Below are 24,916 nucleotides of genomic sequence, written 5' to 3' on the forward strand. Positions count from 1 at the left end.
TGAATGTTGGAAGCATTAGCTCAACCTGATAAACAGCCCACAAGGAATTATCCAATCAACAACTTTCCTTTTCATGTGTGAACATTTAGTCAGCAGGGGAAAAAAAAGCACGACTGCGGTGAAAACAGCCTCCTAAAGGCCGATGAATCACCAACTATGCTATAGCTTCTCCCCGTGGGAGACCAATCGGAACACATTGTGTAATGTGAGTGTAATCACCTTTCTGGCACTCAAAGACATCACAGCAGTCCCCCGGCTGACCGCTGGCCTGGCTGAGCCTCACCGCACGCTGTCCGCTCGGGCAATGAGGCTTGTGGCAGACACGGAGGTCGCAAGTGCACCGGGGCGGTAGAGAAGGGCAGCAACCAGCAGGGGGTGTGTAGCTCTTAGTCAGGACGGAGCCCTTCGGGCAGGATGGTATCTGAAGAGCAGGGCACGTCACCCCGGCACACCTAAGCTCCTCTGAAACACACACATTAAGATACAGGTGTGTATGCAGCATGCAGGTTGTACAAACATTACGCAGGAAGGAAAAGATGCAGCTTTGCCATCTTTTTTAATGTCTCTTTTTCCTTTGTATGTCCTTTGTGTCCTGTACTTGCGAGCGTATTACTTAAACCACTTCCAGGCACTGAAGATGGAATGTGCATAAGAGGATGAAAGCTGGTTCACACGTGAAGGTTAGGGTTAGACAAACAGTGGTTCAGGTGAATACACCGAAAGTGAATGTTTCCCCCCCAAATCAGGCTCATTTGTCTAATGCGGTCATGCCGAGCCATTCCCAAGCACAGTACGCTTTCATTGCCCTGAGAGGATTGGAAGTGATGGGCTTCAGCACGGAACAGTGAAGATGACATAATCCCGCAGCTAAGCAGACAAAAGGGATCAATTCCATTTGTAAACAAAATAATCTGTCATAAACCAAGAAGCAGAATTTAAGTTTTGGACTTCAATTTGGGAACATCATCAGTGGATAATGCTACAGGGACCTTTTGAAGACCTTTTCTTAGTCCTCACAGGGACCGAGAACCAGATCTAATGTTACAAAATGTCATTTCTGAAGTTTTGGTTAAGTTTAGGGCTGAGGTGTGGATTGGGGGTAGGGTTAATATTAGGTTTAGGGTTAAGATTAGGGTTAGGCATGAATTGATTACAGTTAGAGTTAGGCTTAGGCTGTCGTAACAAAAAAAGCTGTGAAAACCTGTGAGTGCCTTCCTGCGTCCGTGCAGGCTTATATGTGTGTGTGTGTGTGTGTGTGTGTGTGTGTGTGTGTGTGTGTGTGTGTGTGTGTGTGTGTGTGTAGGCTGCTTCACGCCTTGTAGTGTCAGCTGAGCTGCTTTGAAACAGCGCTACTCGTGTTACAGTCCAGAACCCGCGTCCGCATAGACACCCAACAGATATTCTGTTCACAGTCATTAGATCCGCACTTCAGTGTGTGACAGTTTTACAGCATCCTGTCAGTGGAGTGAGAGCGCTGTTCTGAACGTCTCTCTGCATATCCTGTCTACAAGTTCTCTGATCCCACCCAGCCTGGGTCCAAACAGCCCCTCATACTCCCTTCAAAAGAGCTTTTCTTCTTGTCAGTTTCTCCCCTTCCCTTGGCATACCAGCATGTGTTTGTCTATACATTCGCCAGAGCCAGCATAATAGCTCTGATACCGCTTGTTGGGGGGGAACGTTGTGCGGGGGTGCTGGAAATCTGGGCAAAGGGGCTCAGGGGTGTATTTTGGAGCCTGTTCAGGAAAAGAAAAGTGGAAGGCCCCTCTGTACCAACATTGTATGAGAACAGTAGCTACCTTACAAAGACTGGATTACCAAAAGCAAAGAAACGTCACATGTTTATTTTGGTTCTCAGTGTCACTGTAATGTATACAGCTCAGGCACTGGAGAGGGATTTGGAACACAGATTTATGTCCTATAATTGTCAATCACCGCATGAAGTAAAGTCATTTCCCAGATCTCCTGTTGAAAGCCCTGTAGATACGCACTTTGTAGCAATTTGACAACCAAGAGGAAGACTGGAATGGCAGTTAAACTAGCATAGAGATGATGGATGAGAGTGAGGAAAATCCGGTAATTGCTCATCTTATTTAAATCCTCCCTGACGTTTAAAAGGAGGAAATGTGTCAACAAATGATTGCCTTAAAAGAAAAAAAAAAAAGATAAGTGGAACATGATTTAGTTGAGAGGAATACTTGACAATCTTTGCATACATATGGTCTGTGAGGGGAAAAAAAATCATACAAGCTGGCGTTGCGTAACAATTCTTGGTAGCGTTTCCAGAAGCTGTTGTTGATAGTCTTCCCAGACTGGTGCTCTCGGTCCGTCGGCTCCACGGTGCAACATGACTCTCTCAGAGGATGTGCCTCATCTCTGACATTTGAAGAGCTGTAAGTGGATCCTTGTGGATTTTGCCATCAGATCAGGAAACTCAATAGTTGAGCAGCTTAAGGTCCAGACCTCTGATTTCTTGGTTCTGCTCAGGTTGTCTCCTGAATCCCACTGTATGTTCGCATTCACTCCATCATCTTAAGATGAACTCTCTGGACCGACTCAACGCTCTGCTGGCACTAAATTGGGGAAAAAAAAGTGTCTCTAATGCTGTGACTGCTGTATTTAGAAGGGTGGGGGTAACATTTCTGACAGATGAAATTGAGGATAAGGAAAACATTGAACTTTTTTGGCTCCAGATAAATAGAGCAGGAGTGTGAGGTATCTGTACTGTAACTGTTTACTCAGGCAACCTGTGAACAGTGAGGACCGCCACAAAGCTCTCATTGATAAACGTTGTAGCTGAATAGAGTCATAGAAATTGAAAGGAAACCCCTCTGTTAAAGGAGGCTACAACGACATTAACGGTTTTTGGCCTAATTCCTATGGTGGGGTTAAATAAACTTCTCAGAAGCTTCGACGGGAAAATGTTTTACCTTCAGTGGAGTCTCACGCAGTCAGTTGAACACTGGCTTTGCATATGAAAACCTCACGCTGCTCAAAGCCATAGAAAAATACCCTGGGATGAACTTGCATAATGTTCTGCACTGAAAAACACTTTTGATGTATTGTATCTGTCCCAAAGAGGAGAAGTCTGATTCCTCATTCACAGTGATAATGGCTGGGGTTAGAGTGTGCTGGGAAAGGCAGCTGGCAGACACACCATTGTCATTCAAATGAAGAGAAAAAAATAGAATCCTTCATGGAAACACTCTAACTTTTGCAGGTCCAATTAATACAATTTTCTGGCCGGTGCATTTATTTGCACAATAGATGATGGAGAAAGTCAGCAGCAAATGGATTTTTATCATGTGCTGTTTGTGTTCTATCTCTGTGCATAAATGGCTGTAATTAGTGAGTCAGCGGCCACAGAAGCAATCTTCCTATCACAATGGTGACCATACTCCAGTTTGCACAAACACAAAAGGCCTGATTTGGTATGCTTGACAAATTCCCTCTGCAGATTAGGCGACGTGTTCTTGTACAACTGTAAAGTAGCAAAGACGGAAAACCTTTGACCTCACAGCGCAATCTGCAGAATATACAGTCACCCACACACACACGCACGCACGCACGCACGCAAGCACGTGCGCACGCACGCACCTACACACCTGACACCGGTCTGGAAGAAGGGGGATAAGGAAATTGCTTCATTACCACAGAATGGGCTCTTTTGTAAACAATGCATATTTTTGGCAGCACATTGAAGAAAGAAAAACACATCCTTTCTAAATGGGTTTTTTTCTTTTTCACTTCAAGTCAGCGTACAAGGAGCGCAGTCTTTCCCCAATCCAGAGCGGCTCGGCCAGGCAGAGGAGGCTGTGTTGACAGCCTGAGTTTACTCATGGAAAAAGCGCACAATGTGAGTTCTGTTCAGCGACCGACTTTGGAAGCAAGTCAGCGGAGAACAAAGCTGTCTCAGTCCAGCTGCCTTCCGTGGGTTTCTGGTCTGTCCTCAGGTTTTATAAAGTTGCTCCACAAAGGGACACATCAGGGCCGTCTCTCACGTAAAGCTGTGGGTTCCTGGACTCGTGCCCACCAGCAGTTACAGCTGAGAAAGTCAGCATTGTTTTCTGTGTTTATCAGTGAATGTGTATGTGTGAGGGCCTGGAAACAGGTCTGCAAGAGGGTCCAGATGGCTTCTGGACTCTATGTGACACTTCAGACTGTAGTCAAAGAAGTTAGAGGAAGTTTGCCATGTGGAAGCCAGCAGGCCTGCATTTGATGCTGAATCTTAAGAGATGAAATCATGATCCAGTACCTAAGAAACATCAGTGCAGCTGTGAATGAACATGTTTAGGTGACATAATAAGGAGGTCCGCGTGGGGTGCACGTAGACTTAGATTTGTGTGTGTGTTTGTGTGGGCATTCCATGGAAACACACCCTTTCATTGTCTTCAGATAGCCAAAAAGATAAGGACGATGAAGGTGAGTGAAAGGGATGTCTTCCCAGCTTAAGGGTTTGTCCCTCAAAGATCAACACCAAGCAGAGTCTATCAGAATATCTAGCTGGATGCGTATGATAAGGTGAGTATAATCGGCTCCTGGTACTGAATGTAAGGGACTAGAGGACAAGGCTTAACAGCTGTCCATGTAATATCCCTCAGAGGACACTGCACCTAAAATAAGCTGGATGGACCTAATTTGCTACGCACTGTTATTTTCACTTAATCACTGAATTAAATGGCAACCTGCAAAACCAAATCATTCCTTGTAAGTCAAACACAAACATCCTGGACTAGCCTGTCACGGTCAAACCCAAATCTGGTTTCATTGCCTCCTCTGACCTGCTGTTAGAGCTCTGGTGAGAGACGGACGGTGCTGCAGCCAGGACCAGTGGTTCACTGGCCTATCAGGAGGAGCATTTCCATTCACATATACTGGCAGCACCAAGCCTGCTGCAGACAAACTCAAGTCTGGTCTCGCTGCCTCCTTTGATTCCCTCTGAAAGAGTGGGAAACTGCAACACACCACCGGCCTCGCCAGTGGTGTGATTAGATCACTTAGCAACTCGCCGACAATAGCTTTTATAGGTTGGCCTGTTACTGGTCCAGCCAAAAATAACTCAGCTCTCATCAGTAGCAAATATTAAAAGCAACAATATGGGAGACTTGGGGTGCAAACATCTGTAGAATAAATTGTAGGAGAGGCAATGGAGTTATGTATGGATTTTAGCCATTTGGATCCGTTCCATGTTCAAGAAAAAGGAGAAAGAATGGCTGCGGATGAGACAAATAGTCCTGGAAACAACAGGGGTTGGCTCAGGCTGCAGTCAGTGGCTTTGATTTGTTCGCGGTTATGGTTGGGTCAGTGAGCTGAGGTTAAAGCCGTAGTAGATTTAGTGAATGGAGTTGAGGGCAAGACCTGGACATGCAGGAATTGTCTTGGCCTTTCCGGCTGGCCTGACGCTGTCTGGTTTGGTCAGCGGCTGACTGAGTGTAGTGAGTGGTTTGACAACAATCCCAGCATGCCTTAAAGGGAAGTTCTTTGTCTCAATGGCCTTGCGATAGTTTTGTTTTCCCTTTGAAATCTCAGCCCACACACATATGCACACACACTCGGAAACGAGCAGCTTGCAGGGCACAACGGGGGCCACAGCTTCAGCAGACAGCACACAAACACACAACGCTGAGACGGGCACCTCTGCCAGCCAACGGCAGTCTGGCTCGGCCAGTAATAGCCCTGCCACAAAGAGGCTGAAGCCAGGCAGAACTAACAACCCTTTCACAGGGGCAGACAGAGCGAGGCTAGAGGTAGCATAGGTGAGCAAGTTGACTTGTGGGAGCAGTCACTGTCTCTGATGCAACTTTGTGTCGCTAGGTTGTGCACAACGTTTCTGGAAGATGCAACCATCCCTGTACTCCAGCGACATGCAAACACTGACCTCCTCTGTGTCTCACTGTTGTCGGCGTTCTGGCAAGACTTTTCTGTAGCGTATTGTTTAATTACCCATTTTGAACCCTTAGTCCATAAAATGTTTACAGATCTTAAGTGTTGCATTTCAATTTCTGTCCAACTGTTTTTGCCAGTAGCATGACTCATCTAAACACTGCTGTGGCTTTTTCATATCAGCCAGCAGCAGTGAGGGAATTCCTCCAAAATAGCAGTTAGAGACCTTATCATGAATGAAATATGTAAACCATCCCAGAGAGTAAAATTACCACCCTTCCAAGACTAGGGGGCCTGTATTTGACAAAAATACCTCAACAAAATGGCTGGTTTCAGCTGGGATTTCTTGTTGTCCTGCATCTACCTCCCCCCCGCCCTCCCTTATCACATCCTCTTTACTCCCTGACATGGGGGTAATATGTCTGGCTCACCATGTCGCTTCTGGCTAATGTTTTCAACCCAATTTCGCTCAATATCCCTCTAAAACTAGAAGAGGCTGCGAGGTGATGTCAATAGCAGCAAAGCAATAAAGATGCTGAGTGTTAGCAGATCTCAAACCAGTACCAGGTCTCAAGATAAATCCCTTTTGACTGGCTGAAGTGGCAAAATCTGCTCGGAAGTCACACAGTGTAGGACGACAAACGCGATCGGTCGACCTCTCACGCCAGAAGGTTTACACACACACACACACACACACACGCTAGCAGAGCATGCTAACACAGATCTTAATAACTGCTTGTGTATAAGACAACGGGGAGTTGATGGATACAGTCACTATGGAGTCCAACGATAGGTTCCTAACCACTTAGTCCCTGTCTGGTTTCGGAGGAAGCTCCAGCTGATAACAGACAAAGGAAAACGTCTGCCAAGACATCTAGACAAACAAGATAATTATCACACACAGACACACGCACAGACACCACAGCAGACACACAGGCTCAGATACTTACATACACAGGCTCATCACACACACAAGTGATGACATACACCCGCATGCAAGAGTGTGCATCTTTCCACGTGCACAGAAATACACACATGACCACCACCCGTCCCCCCACACACACACACACACACATCCTGGCTTCTTACTTAATGAAGGGCCATCAGAAGGGTGTGTGTGTATGTGTGCGTGTGTGTGTGTATGTGTGTGTGTGTGTGTGTGTGTGTGTGTGTGTCTTGAGGTGAGAACTCATAAGCTGCTGAAAAATGTTGTTTACAGTTTTCACTAGTGTGAGTTTAGACTGTCATCCGCTGTTCTGGAGCTTTAAGATGAGAGCGTTCCAACACAGTGAAGAGTAATCGAATACCTCTCATTGTGATACCAGACGTTCATGGTGATATGTCAAAACAAAATGTTTGATGAAGACGCTTCCTGTGGGTTTTACCGAGTAATCGGCTCAACACAAACATCCACATAGTTCTCTGACATAACATCTGCGCTCAGTGCAGACTAAATAATCTTAAATATGTGTCTGTTACGCATTGCTGGCTTATGTAATGTGCCTTTTCATTTTTTTAAAGAACTAGACAAGTGGAAATAAGCAAAGAGCCTCGAATATCAAAATGAGAAAAAGTAAACTTGCCACCGTCACATGCTGTGGACTGGACCCATTTATAACTAAGAAAAAGTTTTGAAAACCTGTAGAATCTCTGCAAAGAACTTGACGGTTAGTAACCTTTATTTCTTGGCCTTTGTAGCAGATAGAAATATGCGTAAAAATTTTAAAAAGAAAGGTCAGACCTTTGGCGTCTATCTAAAATTACCTGCATTTCCGCTGGCGTTCATTATATATTCGTAAAAAACTATTAAGTAACACCTAAAATGATGTTGCATCATGTTCTTTGTTCGGGTCTTAAAAAGTACAGCTGTTTTGTTGCATCAGGTCTAAATAGCTTAATCTGTTTGCTGCAATACCATTTTCATCAGCTTTCACCAAAGTTCTCCAGTTTTTTGTCGTTGTAAAGCGGCTCAAGCAAGCCAAGGTTTACCCAACACACGCAGAGGTTCAACGAGTTTACTCTTGGCACTCCTGTCCTATTTTGCAAATGCCTCTCAGGAGGCAGCCGCCACTTAACGCCTGTCCATCTACTTCACAGCCCTAACGAGGAAACTAAACACACAGTCACAGTTTTCACTTTAAAGTGTCAACCAGGAAAAGTGGAGGTAGTCACATTCAAATGGCCCTCGAGCGAGCATTCCTCCTGCTCAGCATGAGGATCTCCATTATTACCATCAACAGTCAGGTCAACCCCTTCCCATACCTTCTGTTTTCACTCTCATTATCTATCTCTCTTGTTTTCTCTGTCATGCAACTTTTAGGACATGAAATTTAACTGGTTTCTACACTTAGAATTACAGGACAAATATGCTCCCCCTCTCACACAATGAGCTGGGACATCAGGAATGCTGTGTTTACAAGAGACAGGCAGCAGCCAGAGCTCACTTTATAATGATCTGATAACTAAGATTCACTGTCAAATTAGAGGCAGGATGCGTTTCAGTCTAAAGCATCAGCATTAAGAAAAAAAAATTACAGGACGAAAGCTACCGGTCGGCAGGGTTTTAAGTTCCAGCTGCAGGTCATTTGAAGGTTACCTGCGGCTTCCTGGCACTGGCTGCGGTTGATGTAGGCGAAGTGGTGGTGGCAGCTCTGAGACTCACACACACACCCGTCAGCAGTCAGGTTACAACCTGAGAACATGCAGGCGGGGTTGGATGGTCCCACGTATTTCTCTCTGTGTCTTTCCCGGTGTTCGTGGCTCCGACCCTCTGGAGACCAGCCGTAAACACACACACACACACACACACACACACACACACACACACACACACACACACACACACACACACTCAAATGAGTCACTCAGAACAGCACCTCTCAAGTGTGAGTGGGAAACTGGCAGAAAAAAAGGTATTTTAAGATGTGTGTCATCACTATGATATGTAAGTAGCATTAGTCACCTCAGAGCCACATCTGTTGAGGATTAACTCCCCTCAATGGACATCTTTATTCACCCCAGCACAGATTCACGGGTGTGTGCATCCATTGTCAACCTACCTGAATTGCTGGCTTTCATGCAGGATTCTTGGTCCGGGTAGGTGAAAGAGCCCAGGCAGGAGTGTCGCGCATCACAGACACACTGACCTCCTGCTCTGTCACAGCCTGTCATGAGGGGACAGCGCTCATCCTCCAGGCCAGCCTCTGGATGCTCAGGAAGCACTGCAGAGGAACACAAAGGAGAATCACACTTTGCTTTATTTAGTTTCGCTTAACCATGGATGGGTTGAGTAAAGAACAACCACAAGCTGAGGTTCACCAGAAAGCAAGATTTATTTTTTTGGACCAGCTAGCTAACATCGTCTATTGCGACACATTATCCTGGCACGGCCGCTCCTGAAGTGGCTAGTATATTTGTGGCCTCCCGCCTCTCCTCCCCTCTTGTTGTGCCATGCTACTTCAGCCATTGAGCCTATTTGTTTGCTTTTGTTCCACAGCGTGGGGCCCTCCCAGGGTTTGCATCTCTGCTGGCTGTTGGAACGCCTCTTCTATACCGAAACCACTTGCACCATAGCCATGACACACACGCACACGCACACGCACACACACACACACACACACACACACACACACACTGTTCTTTCACCCAAGTGGAAGATGGCACATCGAGGCTAAACCACACTTGGATGCTACTTTACAATACGAAGGGAGCGATATGCCCCGCTGCTAAATAACCACCAAAACCCCTGGGATTAAAGGGCCCCCGCATATTTGTCAGCCATAGCGTTCCTTTCACATGCATGCATGAATACACACAAGCACATATAGCACATTACCCTTCCTCGTAGTTGTCCAAGATAAGTAAGACTGGCAACAGAGTAAACAGGATGAGACAAACTGTTACAGTGAGTAACAACTTTCCCAAGCATATGGCTCCCAGGCCTCATTGAACAGTGCTGAAGCGTGATTGGAGCTCATAATACTCTTGGCTTTCTTTTCCAAACATCCGAAACAATGCGTTATATATGAAAAGGTGTCATGGTTTAATTGTCAAATATGAAAACGTCACTGTATATTTACCAGACTGCTGCAGTGATCCTACCTGAAATAAAGCCCCATTTAATGAGAATCATTCTCAGTCAGGGGTTGGAGAAATACTGCGATGACCCAAAGTGACTGGAAAGAAAGTCAGTTCCATGGTTTTGCTTTTTAATGTCGTAAATCATAATGAAACACATCTGGTTATTCGTATTAATTCAAAACAGATATTCCATGATGGGAAAAAATCCTGTCTTTCACTCGAATGCATTTTATTACTGTAGTGACTGCAGTGGTAAAGCAACACTCCTGCCAAGTTGGGGATGTTTGTCCAGGGTGACAGAGGATGCACTCAAGGCTTCCAACAGAGGAGGTGAAGGTGATGCTAACCTGAGCCAGGTTAATGGCTCTCCTGCCTCCAGACAGCTAAATGAGACTGGCAAAGCGAACGCCACCTTCCCAATAGACCAAACCAAAACTTTCCCTGTGATTTCCTTTCACCTTAAAATGATCCTCACCTCCACATTTTTTCCATCTTGAGGTTTTCCTGTCCCTGGCAGGGTGTTTTCATTGTAGATGGCAGTTACAGGGGTGCCTGTCTGGGTGAGGGTCTTATTTTATGGCAATTTTAAAAAAAAAGAAAGAAAAAAAGAAGACGAATGGAATGAGAACAGGTAATGAGAGACTTGAGATGTTGGGTTCTTCCTTCATGGGGTTTTGACTGAGGGCAACCTGACCTGGTTGATAAGCTTGACCCCCATTGGCCCAGTTATTACTAAACTGGCCTGCCTGGCCTGACCCCGGTCTAGTCTGACCTTGTTATCTATTATCTGCCCTGGCATGAGTCTTGCCGGGGTCTATGGCTTCATCCCAGGGGGATTCCTCTCTCAGCCACTCAGACTGCTTGTCTTGGCATCCAGAGTCGGAATGGGAAAGCTGACCTCTAGAGGCCCTCTGGCTGATAGCGAGCTAAAAAGGAAGTCTTTGAAACATTAGATAATACCAGAGGAAGGGAGAAGTAGAAGGATTGCAGTGGACATAGTGTCCATGTAAGACAGACATTCTGTGACGAGCTATGTTAAGGGCCTCTGGAACTCGGGGAAAGTTGGCGTGGGAGGACAGGCAGACACTAGAACACAACGAGAATAATTCAGAACAATGCTGCTAAAACTGAATGATTTCAACTGATGGACCACCGATGAGGTCAAGACGCCCAGACGACTCCTGTTTGCAGCAGGTGGTAACACAGAAACTGAGGGTGCAAAATTTCATTCCTATTTCTGTCCTCTGCGAGATTAAAATTCTAAAACATCCATGTAAACAACTGCTGAATAACCAAGCAGCAGGTAGCGTTACAGGCTATTCAACAGTCCCTCTTACAATTTTACTAATCATAAGTGATTTACAAGCAACAGAACCAGGAAATAAAACACTACTTGGGTGAAAAACAAGGTGAAATTGAATCATTTCAAGCACATTTCAGTGGCAGCTTCCCCTTGAGTGCAGGAGAGTTTATAATTGATGATTATAAACTGATGAAGAGCATCAGATAACCTATGCACCCCTCTCATAGAATATGCAATAAGTCACGTGTTTTATAATGTTCACACAAACAGACCTTGACCACCCACAAAACCGTGAGCAGAAAGGCAGGGGATCAGAAAGCGGAAACATTTACCCCCTACTCCTGATTGTGGGTCTAATCACTTTAAGACCTTTGCAGCTTGAGGAGGGAAATCTGGGATCAACCTCCAGCAGCCTGCCTACTGTGGCCCCTGAAAACACACCGGGAGGTGTTGATTTACCCCCACCTAGTCCCCGTGGGATATTGAGGCTATGTGTGTGTGATTTAGAGGTCAGCTGCATGCTCCAAGACCCCTGGAGCCACAACACAAGGGCTACAACTCAATCAAAGCACCATTAGGTCTGCTGTTCATTCTAAAGCTGTTAATTTCCAGAAGAGATATCCTCCAGGCGCCAGCCGAACCCGTGCGTGAGGCAAAATCAGCAGTAGGGTCTCCTGGGATGCCCTGGGGCTCGAAATCCCAAGAAATTCCCTTACTTGGACCCCCAGACAGAGGGATGATGGGAGGGCAGGGGCAGGGGATGCAGACACCCAGAGAGAGCTACATGCTTACTCTCTCCTGGTGCCGTCAGTCCTCTTCAATCATCCCAAGAGAAGCTGGACAGAATGCAGGTGGAGAGGCTGCGGAGGTCCTCATGCTGGTTATTTGTTCCCCAGGGGAAGGCCACTGCTTCCTCTTTCACTGTGAGGAACTTGACACCATGTCTATGTCTGTGAAAGTTACTCAAATAGTGCGTAAAATACGCACAGTCCAAACTCTGCTTGGAAGGAGAACAGTGCAGCAGTCAGGATTCAGAAATTGGGGGAGGACTTTTGTTTGATAGCACAAAGCTGTACCTCTCAGTGTCCTAAAAAAAAAAAAAAATCAATCCACTTCTTTTTGAGCTGTAAAGACCAGGACCTACCAGAGCTGAAGCGTAACCCAGTGCCTGCTGCCAAACTAATTGACATGTCTGCAGCTGAGAGTGAATAAAGCTTTGAAGAGAAGAAAAGAGCAGTTGAACATGACTCCTCCGCTGGCAGTCAAGAGCCCCTCAGACCTGGGGAGCTGCTCCAGGCAAACACAGTCGCCGCACTCAGGATTTCACTGACGTGTGAATAGTGGTGCCCTCAAGCCACTTCAAGAAACTGGCTGGTTGTCTACCACCGACGAGACACCTGCGGCTCTTTTATTGCGCTATCCATGAACTTATAAAAATCTCTAAACTCGGCATCGATGACATAACTTTTATTTAAGTATTTCTTTTAAAAGGCTAAAACTTCTACTCACCTTTACACACTCCAATTTCAGGAACAGTAGCCGCTCCAGTCTTGTTGATAGAGGCGCACGTCAACCCCAGGGCGCAGTAGCCGTGCGCCCAGTCCTCTCCGCCGCAAGGCTCCCACTCCAGCCGCGCACAGTGGTCACAGCATCCGCAAGGATCCCTGGCTAAGGTCCTGCCACCTTCGCAGCCGTGCGCCGTCTTGACGGGACAAGTCCGGAGATGACAAGGTTTACACTCATGAGCGGAGAGCGCCCGCACCAGAAACAGGGCGCTCAGCAGCACCGCGGAACACTTGATGAACATGTTTCCAAAACGCCAAGTTTCCCAGAGAAATGCTCCGTCAAATGATCCGCTACATGTACTGACCAGACGCACACTGCTCGCTGTATCACCCAAAAGTTGCTTCTTTAAAGTTTTTTTTTTTCTTTACGAGTCCCTCACGCCTGCTGTTTTATTACTCAGCAGGTCGCTTCACAACCACGAGACGTGTGCGTGCGGGTTTCAGTGGCAGCAGTAATCCAAAGGATCGACGTAAACGGGCAAATGATGAAACACGTGTACAAATCCTAAAGCAAGCCTGTGGACATCCAGTGAGACGTGCAGCTGCGGACAGCGACACACGGGAATGCAATCTGAGACCCAAATTGACACCCAGGCATAGAGAAATTAGCGGTGAACCCCCCCTCCCCTCCCCCTGATTGACACAGGCAGCGACCAGTCACAGGAGGCGAGAGGAGGGAGGATGTGAGCGGATTAACCCCTCAACCGTGACTCGTCTCTGGGTTGCGCAATGATGCAACTTTGAACGTCTTGACTGCAAGTTTCCCTTTCTTTTTCTGAAAATCTGGGCCATATTAAAAGTTATTGCATTGTTTTTCCTGTTTTTTGTTTGCTTTTTGTTGTTGGTCCTAATGCTTTTATTTCATATTGATCCAACCATTTAATTAACTACAAATGTATACCTTCACATGGTGTGTATTTCACCTCTGATGATGCACGTGAACCCCGTATTGTCATTCATGTTTCCTGTGTACATTAAGTTTTAAAGTGATACTTCACCCAAAAGCTGCATTTTACCATTCAAGTACTCGTAAATTGGTATCTCGAACTCACAGAGCCTTTACTTTTGGTATAAGCAGAAAGAGCTGGCAACGTTTGCAGTGAAGGTTATGATGAGGGATTGCTAAGAATAGCAAAAATGCACATTTACAAGGGCAACCTACGGTGTAATCCACATCTTCCTTAGCCAGCTGTGTGCTCAGTTGTCCACAAACATTCTGATTTGAGCTAAAAACAAAACTACAGCCCCTCCAGGTCACGCTAGTTCACAGTTGCTCCTCCAAGCCCCTTCACAGTAGCGGCTAACCAGAAGCATTATAGCTTGTTTTTACCTCAATCAAACGGTTTGTGGATTACTGATCACGGGGCTGGACAAAGATGTGGATTACAAGAGGTGATGCCGTGGAGAGTTTGTAAGCAGAAGTTTCTGGACAGTTTTGCTGTTGTTAGCCCTAAGTAACTTAGCTTGGAGCTAAATATACATGGCTGACCCTTTCGGCACGGTGGGATCACGAAGAAGTGACACAGCGGTGTAGAACAATGCGACTACTGGAAAGGCAAAATACCTTTTTTCTTTATAAGTGTTTAACAACCTAACAAATTTGGTAATAAAACCCAGACTGCACTCTAATAACCCTCCCTCGGTGGAGAAAGATCATATCTTCTATCTCTTGTCACCAACCTCCAAATTGTTCTTTATCTTTGTTCAACAATAAAACCATAAGTCTGTCAAAGCCCTGTCATCAAACATATCCGCCACTATCAGGGCCGTATCATCTCACAGCTGGACCCATTGTGTGGATGAGTGTGTGTTTCTGGGTGTCCGATTGTGTGTGTGTGTGTGTGTGTGTGTGTGTGTGTGTGTGTGTGTGTGTGTGTGTGTGTGTGTGTGCAGGTGGTGTTACAGTTAAAGGTTGTCTAATGTTTGTGTGCTTACATTTGCTGATGAATGGTGTGTGTGTATGTGTGTATGTGTGTGTGTGTGTGTGTGTGTGTGTGTGTGTGTGCGTGTGTGTGTGTGAGTGTGGTCAGTGGGCACAGCTGGAGGCTGCCACCAACCCTGAAACAAAGCAATACTGTCAACTGAAAACAAAATTAAAAACACAACTGCCTGCACCTTTTTTTTTCCTGCGCTGAGAGCGTTTCCCCCTCGGGTGACATTTAGCAACCATGCAAGTGAGATATTAACACTGAACTCTTTATTTCACTTGAACGGAGCTGCCAAATCTGAGCAGCCAATAAGAAGGACATGATAAAAATACAGCGAGGATGGTCCAGTACTGGCAACTTTTTTTTTTATCCATCACTGGAATCATTTCCTCTCAAAACACCAATCAGATAGCTTTCAAGATGATTTTTATCCACAATGTCACACACACCTCCTTCATTTGCAACATCTGCCTGGAGCCACCCGCTCCAACACAAACACAACATCCAGGAAACCGGGCCCGCAGCACGCATAATCAGCCCTTGCAACACAACTCAGCTCTTGTCCTCTGGCTCTCCCCTGCCCCCTCCCACACCGCATCCATCCTTAAAGCTCTTGTCAAATAGGCCGACCCTCTGACCGCTGGCCAGACACCCACTGCTGGTTAAAGACAGATCCGACCAGGACCTTGGAGAGCCTCGGTTTTCACTGACATGCAGAGATTGCAACTCAACGACACTGACCTATTTGCTTGGCTGATGGGTTTTCATGCAGGGGCCAGCTGGCTGCTCTCAGAGGCCCTTCATCCTGCTACTAGGGTTTATGCTCTGCCAACTCAAAGATCACGGCACCTTTGTTTGATTTTCATCGATCTGTGCTTGTAGTTTGATGTTTACGTGGGAAACAAAAATTGGTCATTTCACTCTTAGAGCAGCCAAGTTGGCTCAAACTAGAATACACTGTCATTCACCTCTGGGTGACTTTCAGGCATCAAATACCACAGTCTGCTGACTATCAGTAATGGTTTCTTTCATTTAAATCTGCCAAATTTGGTCCAAACAAGCCAGTGGGATTTAGAACTTCTCCAAAACTAGAACCCCACGTGTCCGCGTGTTGATGCCTTGCCTTCCCATGTGAGTTTCTGAATGGAGCAAACGGACAGGACAGGCGGGGCCGTGAAGGGTGTTTACATGGCTTGAATAACTGTAGTGTGTGTGCTAATGATGATCTGAGTCACAGAACTCGGGGGGGAAAAAAAAAGCAGAACCAGGTTCTTTCTCTGTCGGTCTCTTTCTTTAGCTGCCTGGTGGGATGAACGTGTGCTATCAGATGGAAGCGACACGGATTTGTCCTAGAAATGAGATCACCTCGCTCCGTCAGCTGTCTCTCCCCCGCATGGTGTAGAAGCATGACGCCGGCGCTGAGGAGGATGTGGAGAGGTGTGAATGATGGGTTAGAGGTGAACTAACTGGCAGCAGCGATACACGGCTGATGGTGACACGGGGACAAATGTGGAGTGTGGTACTGAGTGTTGAGGGCACGTGAAGTGGACAGCTTGCGGCACACCTGATTACAAGTCCCCTGGATCAGTGTAGGCTGGTTATTGCCCTTGCTTTGCTTATCTCTGGGGTACCGGATGCTGGCTGAGCTGCACTTTTCACATCCAAGCCAGAGAATGGGCGTATTGGTAAAGAGTGCAGGGGCGTCATGCAACACATACCGACGGCTGAAAGATGTTCAAAGACATCGACTAAATAGTGGAAATTTGGAGCAATTAGTCTGGAGGGGCGAAGCAACATGAACAGCTGGTTTCAAACCAAGAGAGGATGAAGTCATCTATTAATTTCATAAAAGCAGCCAAAATAAGTTAAAAATTTTTTTTAAAAAAGTCAGATACATGACAAAGATATGTAAGCAAACAAAACATTTTAGAAAATGAACCGATTTCCCTTTGAAATGTGATGTTTGGGATTATGAGGTAATAATCGATGCAGGTGATCGCCTCTCTTTTCCATTACAACCCTCCGTAGGGACTTGCAAGTGCATTCGTTTCTCACTTTGCACCGCTTATTTGTTTGGACCTTTGCTAGAAAGACATTGGAGTCCAACAGAATGAATTGGCCCAAATTATCTGGCAGCACAAATGCACTTACAAGCAAAAGTGATTTCTTCACCCTCATCTCTTTCCATGACCACTCGCTCTCCCAGTCTTTGTTTTCCCGCTCTCTCTCTCTTTCTCTCTCTCTCTCTCTCTCTCTCTGGGAGGTCTGGTCCAGTTGCTGTTTTCCTTGCGGGGAGATTGTCAGGTCCCCTGCAGTCCTGCTCACCCCCCCCCCCCCCCCCCCCATCACAGCGGTAGCAACACAGTGAAACAGAGCTACCTCCAAAGCCTGAGGCGACGGTGCTGCTATCTTTGGCTTTGTTGTTGGTGGATTGGATGTTTTCAGCGAAGTTTTAGGGAGGGGATATAAATCTAAGCAAATGCCTGGTCATCTAAGGAGTGGTACATCATAGTGACACGAAAACCACTAGTGTGAGTTAGCATGGATGTCCTCTACTTTTTTTCACAAGGATGGATTTGATGTCCAAGTGTTGCAGGATGAGCCCTTTACTTTGCAGAAAATAGCTGTTGGTTGGTATTTTCTTTCGTCATACTTATGGTGTGGTATATAGATGGAATACTGAAGTATTCAGGTACAAAATCCTCAGTAATCCTTGGATGAAACGTCTTCATATATTGTACAACCCTTCAGGGTGCACAAAGGACAAATCTCAGTAAACTTCTGTCACTGAATTTTTTCTCTCGTGTCATCAACTTGTCAATTTAAAAACATAAATATTTTATTGAATGTCAACATTTAAAAGATGGATTTACACCCAATCAGGATGAGACGTGATATGATATTGTATTCCTCTCCTCAAGCGCCGGTATGAGGATGACATGCTTTGGGGGGAAAAAAAATGTCTTGACAACTATAGGATTGTCATGAAATTTGGTGGCACATTGATATCAAAAATATGCTTCATAAACTAACAGCAAATTTGCAAAACTAACAGTAGTTTGTGTTTACTGCCAGTAAGCTACTGTAATATTAGCTAATTGGCACAAGATTTAAATGAACTGCTAAACAGCAACTTGCATACTAATATTATTCTTAGCATCAAAGTACCACTGGAGCAAAACAGGACACCTAATGTGGCCGGAGATCGATTCATATCTTAAATATGGCATTTTGACTATGGATACGGTCCTAAAGTAATCCTACGCTGTTCAGAGAACTCTTCTAAACCACGTATAGAGTTGTAACATGTTCTATCACCGACTGCATCAACAGCTGCAATGAAACTTAAGGTTTTGGGGTTTGATTAGCACCCTGAGTCATGATGACTCACCTTTCTACAGTCATGGCTCAAATCTCCTGGCTGCATATAAATCCAGCAATAGACCTCTCACTCAGCCTTTTTTTTCTGCTTCTTTTGGGAAACTCCGTGACCTTGAGGAGAGAAAGACAACCTGTCCAAACGTAGCCTGTGTTATATGCCCAAACATTATAGGAGCAAGGGCCCAAATGCAGACTTTGAGGCTTGCTGGAAAACAGTTCAGATATTTATTAAACAAAAGCAAACCAAGGACTCAAACTTAGTGCCATGAAAGAATTCAAAAAATCCAAAATGTGAACTCCAAAGCATTCCAAAGTGGGAAAGTCAAAATGAGGAACTGATCATACAAACAAAGCTCATACCAGACAGTCCAAGACATAATCAAAGCGTAAAAGTTCAACACTGTATGGGAAAGACAAGACTGAACACCAGACTGGAGGAGAGGGGAGAGGCATGAGGTGGGAGGTGGACAACAGCAGATGAGCTGCTCGGGCCAGCAGTTGGTGCAGCATGTCAGGGATGACTGGTCCACAGGCATCTGCCAACACTGCTGGGTCGACAAGAATGGTAGAAGAATGGAAAACAGGCTTGACCTTGGAAGCGACGACAGTTGGATGGACACCCTTTTGCTTGGGCCTTGGAGTGGTCAGTGGCTGGAGACAGGAGATACTTGGGCTGGGAGTAGTCGAGAACAGCCAACCACAGGAAATCATCGGGTTGGGAGTTGGCAGGGACAACTGATGACACATGAATCACAGGCTGGGAGATCAGCTTGGTGGGCCAATGACAGGAAACGGTTTATGGCCTTGAGCCTGACGATGACCAGGTCGTATTCTTGACCTGTCACTAGGAGGACCACTGTCGATGGCTAACTGAGTACGCTGATTGGACACGCTTGTGTTTCAGGAGAACGCATCAAGGGGAAATGGAGCCAATGGAGAGTCAGACGCCAAACCAGTGAGCCCAGAGTGTGCATGGTCTGTTCGTTGTGGTTCAAGAATGGGTTGGGTCGGATGACTCGCTGTGAAGCCTAGTGAATGTGCCGACTGACATTGGGTTGACCTATGCGTGAGTGAGCTGGGTAAGGATACCAGAAGTGTGATGGAGGGAGGTTGAAGTACACCTGTACGCGTGAAGCGTGTGGGCGTGCTTTCGGATGCCAGGTAGTGTGACAGACTGCAGTTTGCTTTCATACATACGTTTGCTCTTTGATGTTGTGGTCAGCACGCGTGTTTTGTTCCCTGCCCAGGACTCTCACTTTGCTACAGGAGCTTAATCAACCGACAACAGAAAATGAAACATCCACAACCTGGCAACTGAGAATGGGGAAAGGCTGGAGTACACAGTTTACTGCGTACAAGAACTACATAACAGAGGTGAGCACAAAATAGCCGGGAATGCAAACAAAGACAGGAAGTGAAACAAACTTTGACAGATGTCATGAATTTATAATAGTAAAACAGGAAATAACTCAAAAGTGCCAGACTGTCTGTTGGTTGGGGGGGGGGGGGGGGTGCGCTTAAGGGAGTAGACACAGGGGCACAAGGGGGGAGGCAAGGTCCTTACACCACCAGCTTCTTTGACAATGGTAAGTGGCATACTGGCTCACTCCCATCACGCTCCAGCGGAACGTTAAGTGGGCCTCTCAGAAGTTTTAATCTGCAAATCTATGCGATGATGATGAATTCCTCAGTGGATTGGAGCCATAAAGAACTCTTGTGTCCCATTCCCACAACACCTGCCTGGTGTAATCTTCCCTTTAGTACACGGGATCATTGGGACTATTCAATTAGTGAGCCTCCGAGGGTCTACAGTTACATTCTCTGAGAAGACGACAAGCCTGTAACCCAGATTTTCTGACTGGTCATAAAGTAATTTGAGTAGGTGTAACTGGAGGTATTTGTCATGTAGATTATCGGAAAATGTTGTGTGTTAAGCGTGAATGCGTGTGTGAGTATATCTCAGACTAGTGTGAATCATGGTATCAGACGTGAGTGTATTCTCATCTTCGGGGTGGTTCTATATCAAAACAACGATGTGAGTCATCTACACCCGCCTCATCCCAAGAAAAATCTGATAAAGGTTAATCGAGTTTACAAGGCTGCTTTTAGATATAATATATAATTAACTCTTTTAGCCAATTATCTTTTATTATATAAACCCCTCTCCATCAGCAAACATACACCTGTGAGTGTGGAAAGGTGGTTTTAGCGGTTTCTGTGGGCTGTGGGGGAAAGGATCCTCGGCTAAAGGTGCCAGATTTATAGGCAGACCTCCAGCTGGTAGAGGAATGTCACAACCTGTGTTTCAGCTGTAAATTCTGACATAATTACAGTGCCACTAACTCAAACATTGAGGTGAAACAACCACCTTGAGAGGGGAAAATGATCACCGCTAAATGTTATGTCTGGGACAAAGATTTGCCCCTGTGTTTGTGAGGGGAAGCACTGGCGGCAGGAGCAAGAATGTTAGAAATGTTTGGGCTCTTTCACCTTCATGAAGGTTGAGGCAATGAGTTGACATCATTACCATCGCCAACATGTGCGTACTTGCAGTCACATGGGCTGAAGGAAAGTAGATACAGGTCAAATGAGGGGGGAGAGTGTAAAGTATGAGCTGTAAATGCTTTGGTGAATCCATATATTTTATGTTTACTTGACATGTTAAATGTAAATTAGGAATGCTAAAAGTTTCAGTGAAAGTTGTTAAAGATTTATTGTACTTCTAACTACAAGCTTTGGCTACTTGACTCTTGTGGCTTTTTGATTTTAAAGGAATTGTCGGACACTATGCTTATATAATTCCTAGCAGAGAGTTAAAGGTGCAGTTTGTAAGTTTGAAAACAACGTGAGGTAATAGGTTGCCTTCATAAGCAAAGGGGTAGGGATGTCTGTCTTGGTTCATTTTGTTTTTAACACCCATTAATTGGCAATTAAGGATTAGATAATTCATGGATGCACACTGGAGAGTTAACAGACATCATGTTTTTGGATGCAGGTGAACACGCATCTGCTGAGGCCTCCGGGTCTTCTTGACAGCAGTCAGCTTCTTGGTGGGGGTTTTCAAGTACCCAGGAGTTTGCCTTGAAGCCTTTTCTTTCTTTTCTTTTTTTTTTTTGCAGAAAGTTATTTTAAAAGATAGACTTCTTACTAAGCAGTCAGTATTGTGAGAGGTTCTGTTATAACTAGTGTATGTTTTCCTAAGGCTACATGAAAAACTGTAGCTTAAAGCCTCGAGCATGATATGAAGTGAGGTTCCCATGAAAGAGACTTTAACTGACAGTGAGCTCCAGGGTTTGACAAAGACTTAGTTCAAACTTGAATAATTAAAGGACTCTAACGGAGAGCTGACAGAGCTTTGCATTTACTTATTCGTAATTTAAATCTTTTTTTTAACCGGCAAGCTGTTGCCAGATGTGTATGAACTGACATGCATAACCTGGTGGTTAACTGGTGCATTACATTTGGCGGTGAGCTGGTTAATAGCTAAGTAACCGTTCCACAAGAATGAAGCCGTAGGTACAAGTGGCCGTGGTGAGTTTCCGCTGTAACATGGCAAAGCTTAGCTTCAGAGATAGAGCTAGAGTTCGGACAAACAGGGAGCTCAGACTGATACCAGTTTTTAGTGTTCAAATAAAAAGTAAGCTTAGCAGTAAGAATGAAAATTTGGAGATCTAGCGCTGCATAGGCAGATTCAAACATCTTATTTTGATACACAGAACAGAATAAATGGCACTCCCCACCACTCAGAAATACATTTTCTTTATTGGCTTCTTCTCCTGCACGTTTGACCCGGAGAGAATGATGTATGTGCTGAGTTGACACTAGAAGGGTGTTTTCACATTCGTCTTCTTCTCTCTCTGTGCTCCTTTCAAGCAAATTTTTTTTTAATAACATCTCTACTTTTTGGGAAGTCATTTGCGCTGTGGTCTAGAATCCTCAAGCCTGTGATGAACGTACACTCAAAACTGACTTCATGGAGATATCGCTAGCAGCTTGTGCTGAGCAGTTAATTTGAAATGAACAATATTGTGAAGTTTGGAGGAGATCATTTGAAAGATGATATTTCTTTGAGGTTGGTCAGAAAGAAGAAGGAGAAAGAGAACTCATGATCAAATTACATTTTGTATTACTAATGTAGTGCTGCCACTGTGTGGTCAAGCACAGGAAGCGCAGGTAGCCTTCAACTCAACTCTTGAGTGTTTATTTTATCACTCTTAGCATAAACCTGTTGATAATCCAGCCTGTCTGCATCTCAAATCACGTGAGAAGAAACATCTGAAGGCAGGAAGTCTTTATTCCTCCTGGGCCCAGGTCTTTACTGGCGTTTAGTCACATACGCTTCCTGTTTTTCTCACACCACTAACAAACAATACTAGGAAGGGGTCTGCTCTTTGTCTAGACGATGGCCTGTCAGCTGTGTCTGATCTGATCCAGTACGCTGCCCAACAACAACCACGACAGCTGACCTGCCTGGCTGAGGTCAGTGAGAGGAGAGCAGCCATGCTTGGTTTGTAGAAGGTGAATTCTCCTGAATTTTCCAACATCATCTCACCTGATGAAGATCGAATTGATTTGTTTTTTGTTCTTTAGGTGAGATTCAACAATGATGAGGTAACACAATACATACCAAAGAAATGAAACTCAGTTTTATACCCAAAGGAAAATACTGATTTTTGATTTACTTCATGCTCCAGCCTGCAATGACACCTTAACTTGAGTAGAGGGCAGAATGACACAACTATCCAGTCTGCAGGGTTTCTTTAAGGTCAGCCGCAAAGATGTGAACAAGCATCTAATTTAACACGACAGTATGGTGATTATTGATTAGTTAGGTCAATAAATCAAACACTGCATCATATGTGTTATTACTGTCAACATTTCCAAACAGCCTGCAGTGATCCCATGCTGTGAGAAAGCAGCGATTGTGCTGAGAAGGTAGCAGTCAGCGTCAAGAACAATAAATCAAACCGTTTTCTTTTGCATCTTCCAAACGACTTGAAGTCCTCTTAGACAGTGAAAGGATTCTCTTGGCAGTGTTGCGCACCTTGACTTTTGCTACTATATTATTCTGGGTACACCCCCCCCCCCCAAAAAAAAAAAGAAGAGAAGAAGCACTGCAAAAGAACTTGCACACACACTGCAAACAGCTGGAGGTGTGTACATAATTTGGTGACATATTTGACCTTAAAGATAGTAGGAACATCAGATTGCTTTTGAAGAGTCCAGAATGACTAATGTCTGAGCGATACGGGCAGACCTCCTGGAGCCGGCGCCCACATATTCTCTGACTGCTGGACTCCAAACTTGTCCCGGCGAGGGGACGCAGGTTGAGAGTGGCAAAAAAGATGGGGCAGCGGGAGTGAGAGATGGGTGAAAAGCAGGCTCAAATAACATATAGAGATGGGAGGTGAGACATGCAAGAGGGTGAAAATGCGTGAGTAAGTGAAGTAGATTGAAAGATTGAGACAAAGGAGTGAGGGAGAGAGAGCGAGAGAGAGAGAGAGAGAGAGAGAGAGAGAGAGAGAGCAGAAAGCTTTGCCCTGAGGCATCGTTTCTCTGTTTGTGCTCGGTGCAGGGAGGCCAAGAACAGTGTCATACACAGCTGAAGACATTCATTTTGAAGACATTCTGTCGGCCAAAATACACATCTGGATTTCTCATAATGAAATGCAGCAGGCTGCAAAGTTTTCCTATGCAAAGATACAGTAGGAAAGGTATATTAGTTTGATTTAATCCTGACACAGAAGGTGTAACAGGCGCTTATATACATACAATGCAAAGAGCCCATACAGGGAGCGCGTATTTACACATGTGGTGTCACTATTGGTAGATACTGACAGATGGATGAATAACCATTCAACTGTCAGCAAGAGAAAACAGGCTGTCCTGCCACAACACCAACCATAGGGGTTGGACTCAAGTCAAGGTCTTTTAATGTATGTAATGTACTGCTTCTACAACACACAAGATACACACACTCACTGCCGAGCTGGCCATGTGCAACATACCCTCCACTTTTCTCCTCCTCTTTTCAACATCCTTGCACAATACAGGAGAGTCCTTCTCAGGTTACACATTCAGGTTGGACCTCTCGATTGCTCCCTGGGGCTGCTGGGAAGAGAAGAGGTGGAAAAAAGTTTTGTTTAAAGAAAAAAAAGAGAGCGAGGGAGAGAGAGATAGAGATAGAGAGAGAGAGAGAGAGAGAGAGAGAGAGAGAAGATGATGGAAGGAAAGCCCGCAATAACAGTCTGTTTCCTTGCATGTTGATGCCTGCAGCGTAACCTACTGCACCTGTTGTGGAACCTCACGGTAGCTGGAGAATGATATGGGGTTGTGGGGTGGGGGGTAGAAATGGGGGGTGGGGGTGCAGAGAGAGGTTTGGGTGGTGATCTGGGGTGGCACCTGTATGATGGCCCGGAGCCAGCTGGGAAGAGGCCAAGTCTGGACACAACTCAATGCACTTTCTCAATATCCAGTCACACTCGGCGTGCACTTGATGACCCCGGTTGCCTCCTGCTAACCCCAGATATATATGTGTGTGTGTGTGTGTGTGTGTGTGTGTGTGTGTGTGTGTGTGTGTGTGTGTGTGTGTGTGTGTGTGTGGTGTGTGCCCTCCTCACAAGGTAATTGGGAAAATGTATAATAAGGTTGGTCATGGGTATCTGTGACCAGGCTGGGGTAAATGTGACCCAGGCAGCAGCACAGCAGCAGCAGCAGCAGCAGCAGCAGCAGCAGCAGCACCATTGGTGGAATAGCTGAGGATCTGTTCATGATTTGAG

The 24,916-nt window shown here is 45.4% G+C and overlaps 1 protein-coding gene across 1 annotated transcript in view; it reads right to left on the minus strand.

The window, feature by feature from the left end:
- Nucleotides 1-13,418, minus strand: part of LOC147246711 (cysteine-rich motor neuron 1 protein) — a 30,204-nt gene extending 16,786 nt beyond the window's left edge. The window contains exons 1-4 of the mRNA XM_086181758.1: nucleotides 12,773-13,418; nucleotides 8,940-9,101; nucleotides 8,477-8,650; nucleotides 220-462 (exon numbers count right to left, since the gene is read on the minus strand). Of these exons, the coding sequence (XP_086037884.1) occupies nucleotides 220-462; nucleotides 8,477-8,650; nucleotides 8,940-9,101; nucleotides 12,773-13,070 (877 nt within the window). The 5' untranslated portion in view covers nucleotides 13,071-13,418. The remainder of the gene's footprint in view (nucleotides 1-219; nucleotides 463-8,476; nucleotides 8,651-8,939; nucleotides 9,102-12,772) is intronic.
- Nucleotides 13,419-24,916: the final 11,498 nt, after the last annotated feature.

The sequence above is a fragment of the Aulostomus chinensis genome, chromosome 17 (genome assembly GCF_037954235.1).
Source record: "Aulostomus chinensis isolate RoL2024-O1b breed Wild chromosome 17, RoL_Achi_v1.0, whole genome shotgun sequence".
NCBI lineage: Eukaryota > Metazoa > Chordata > Actinopteri > Syngnathiformes > Aulostomidae > Aulostomus > Aulostomus chinensis.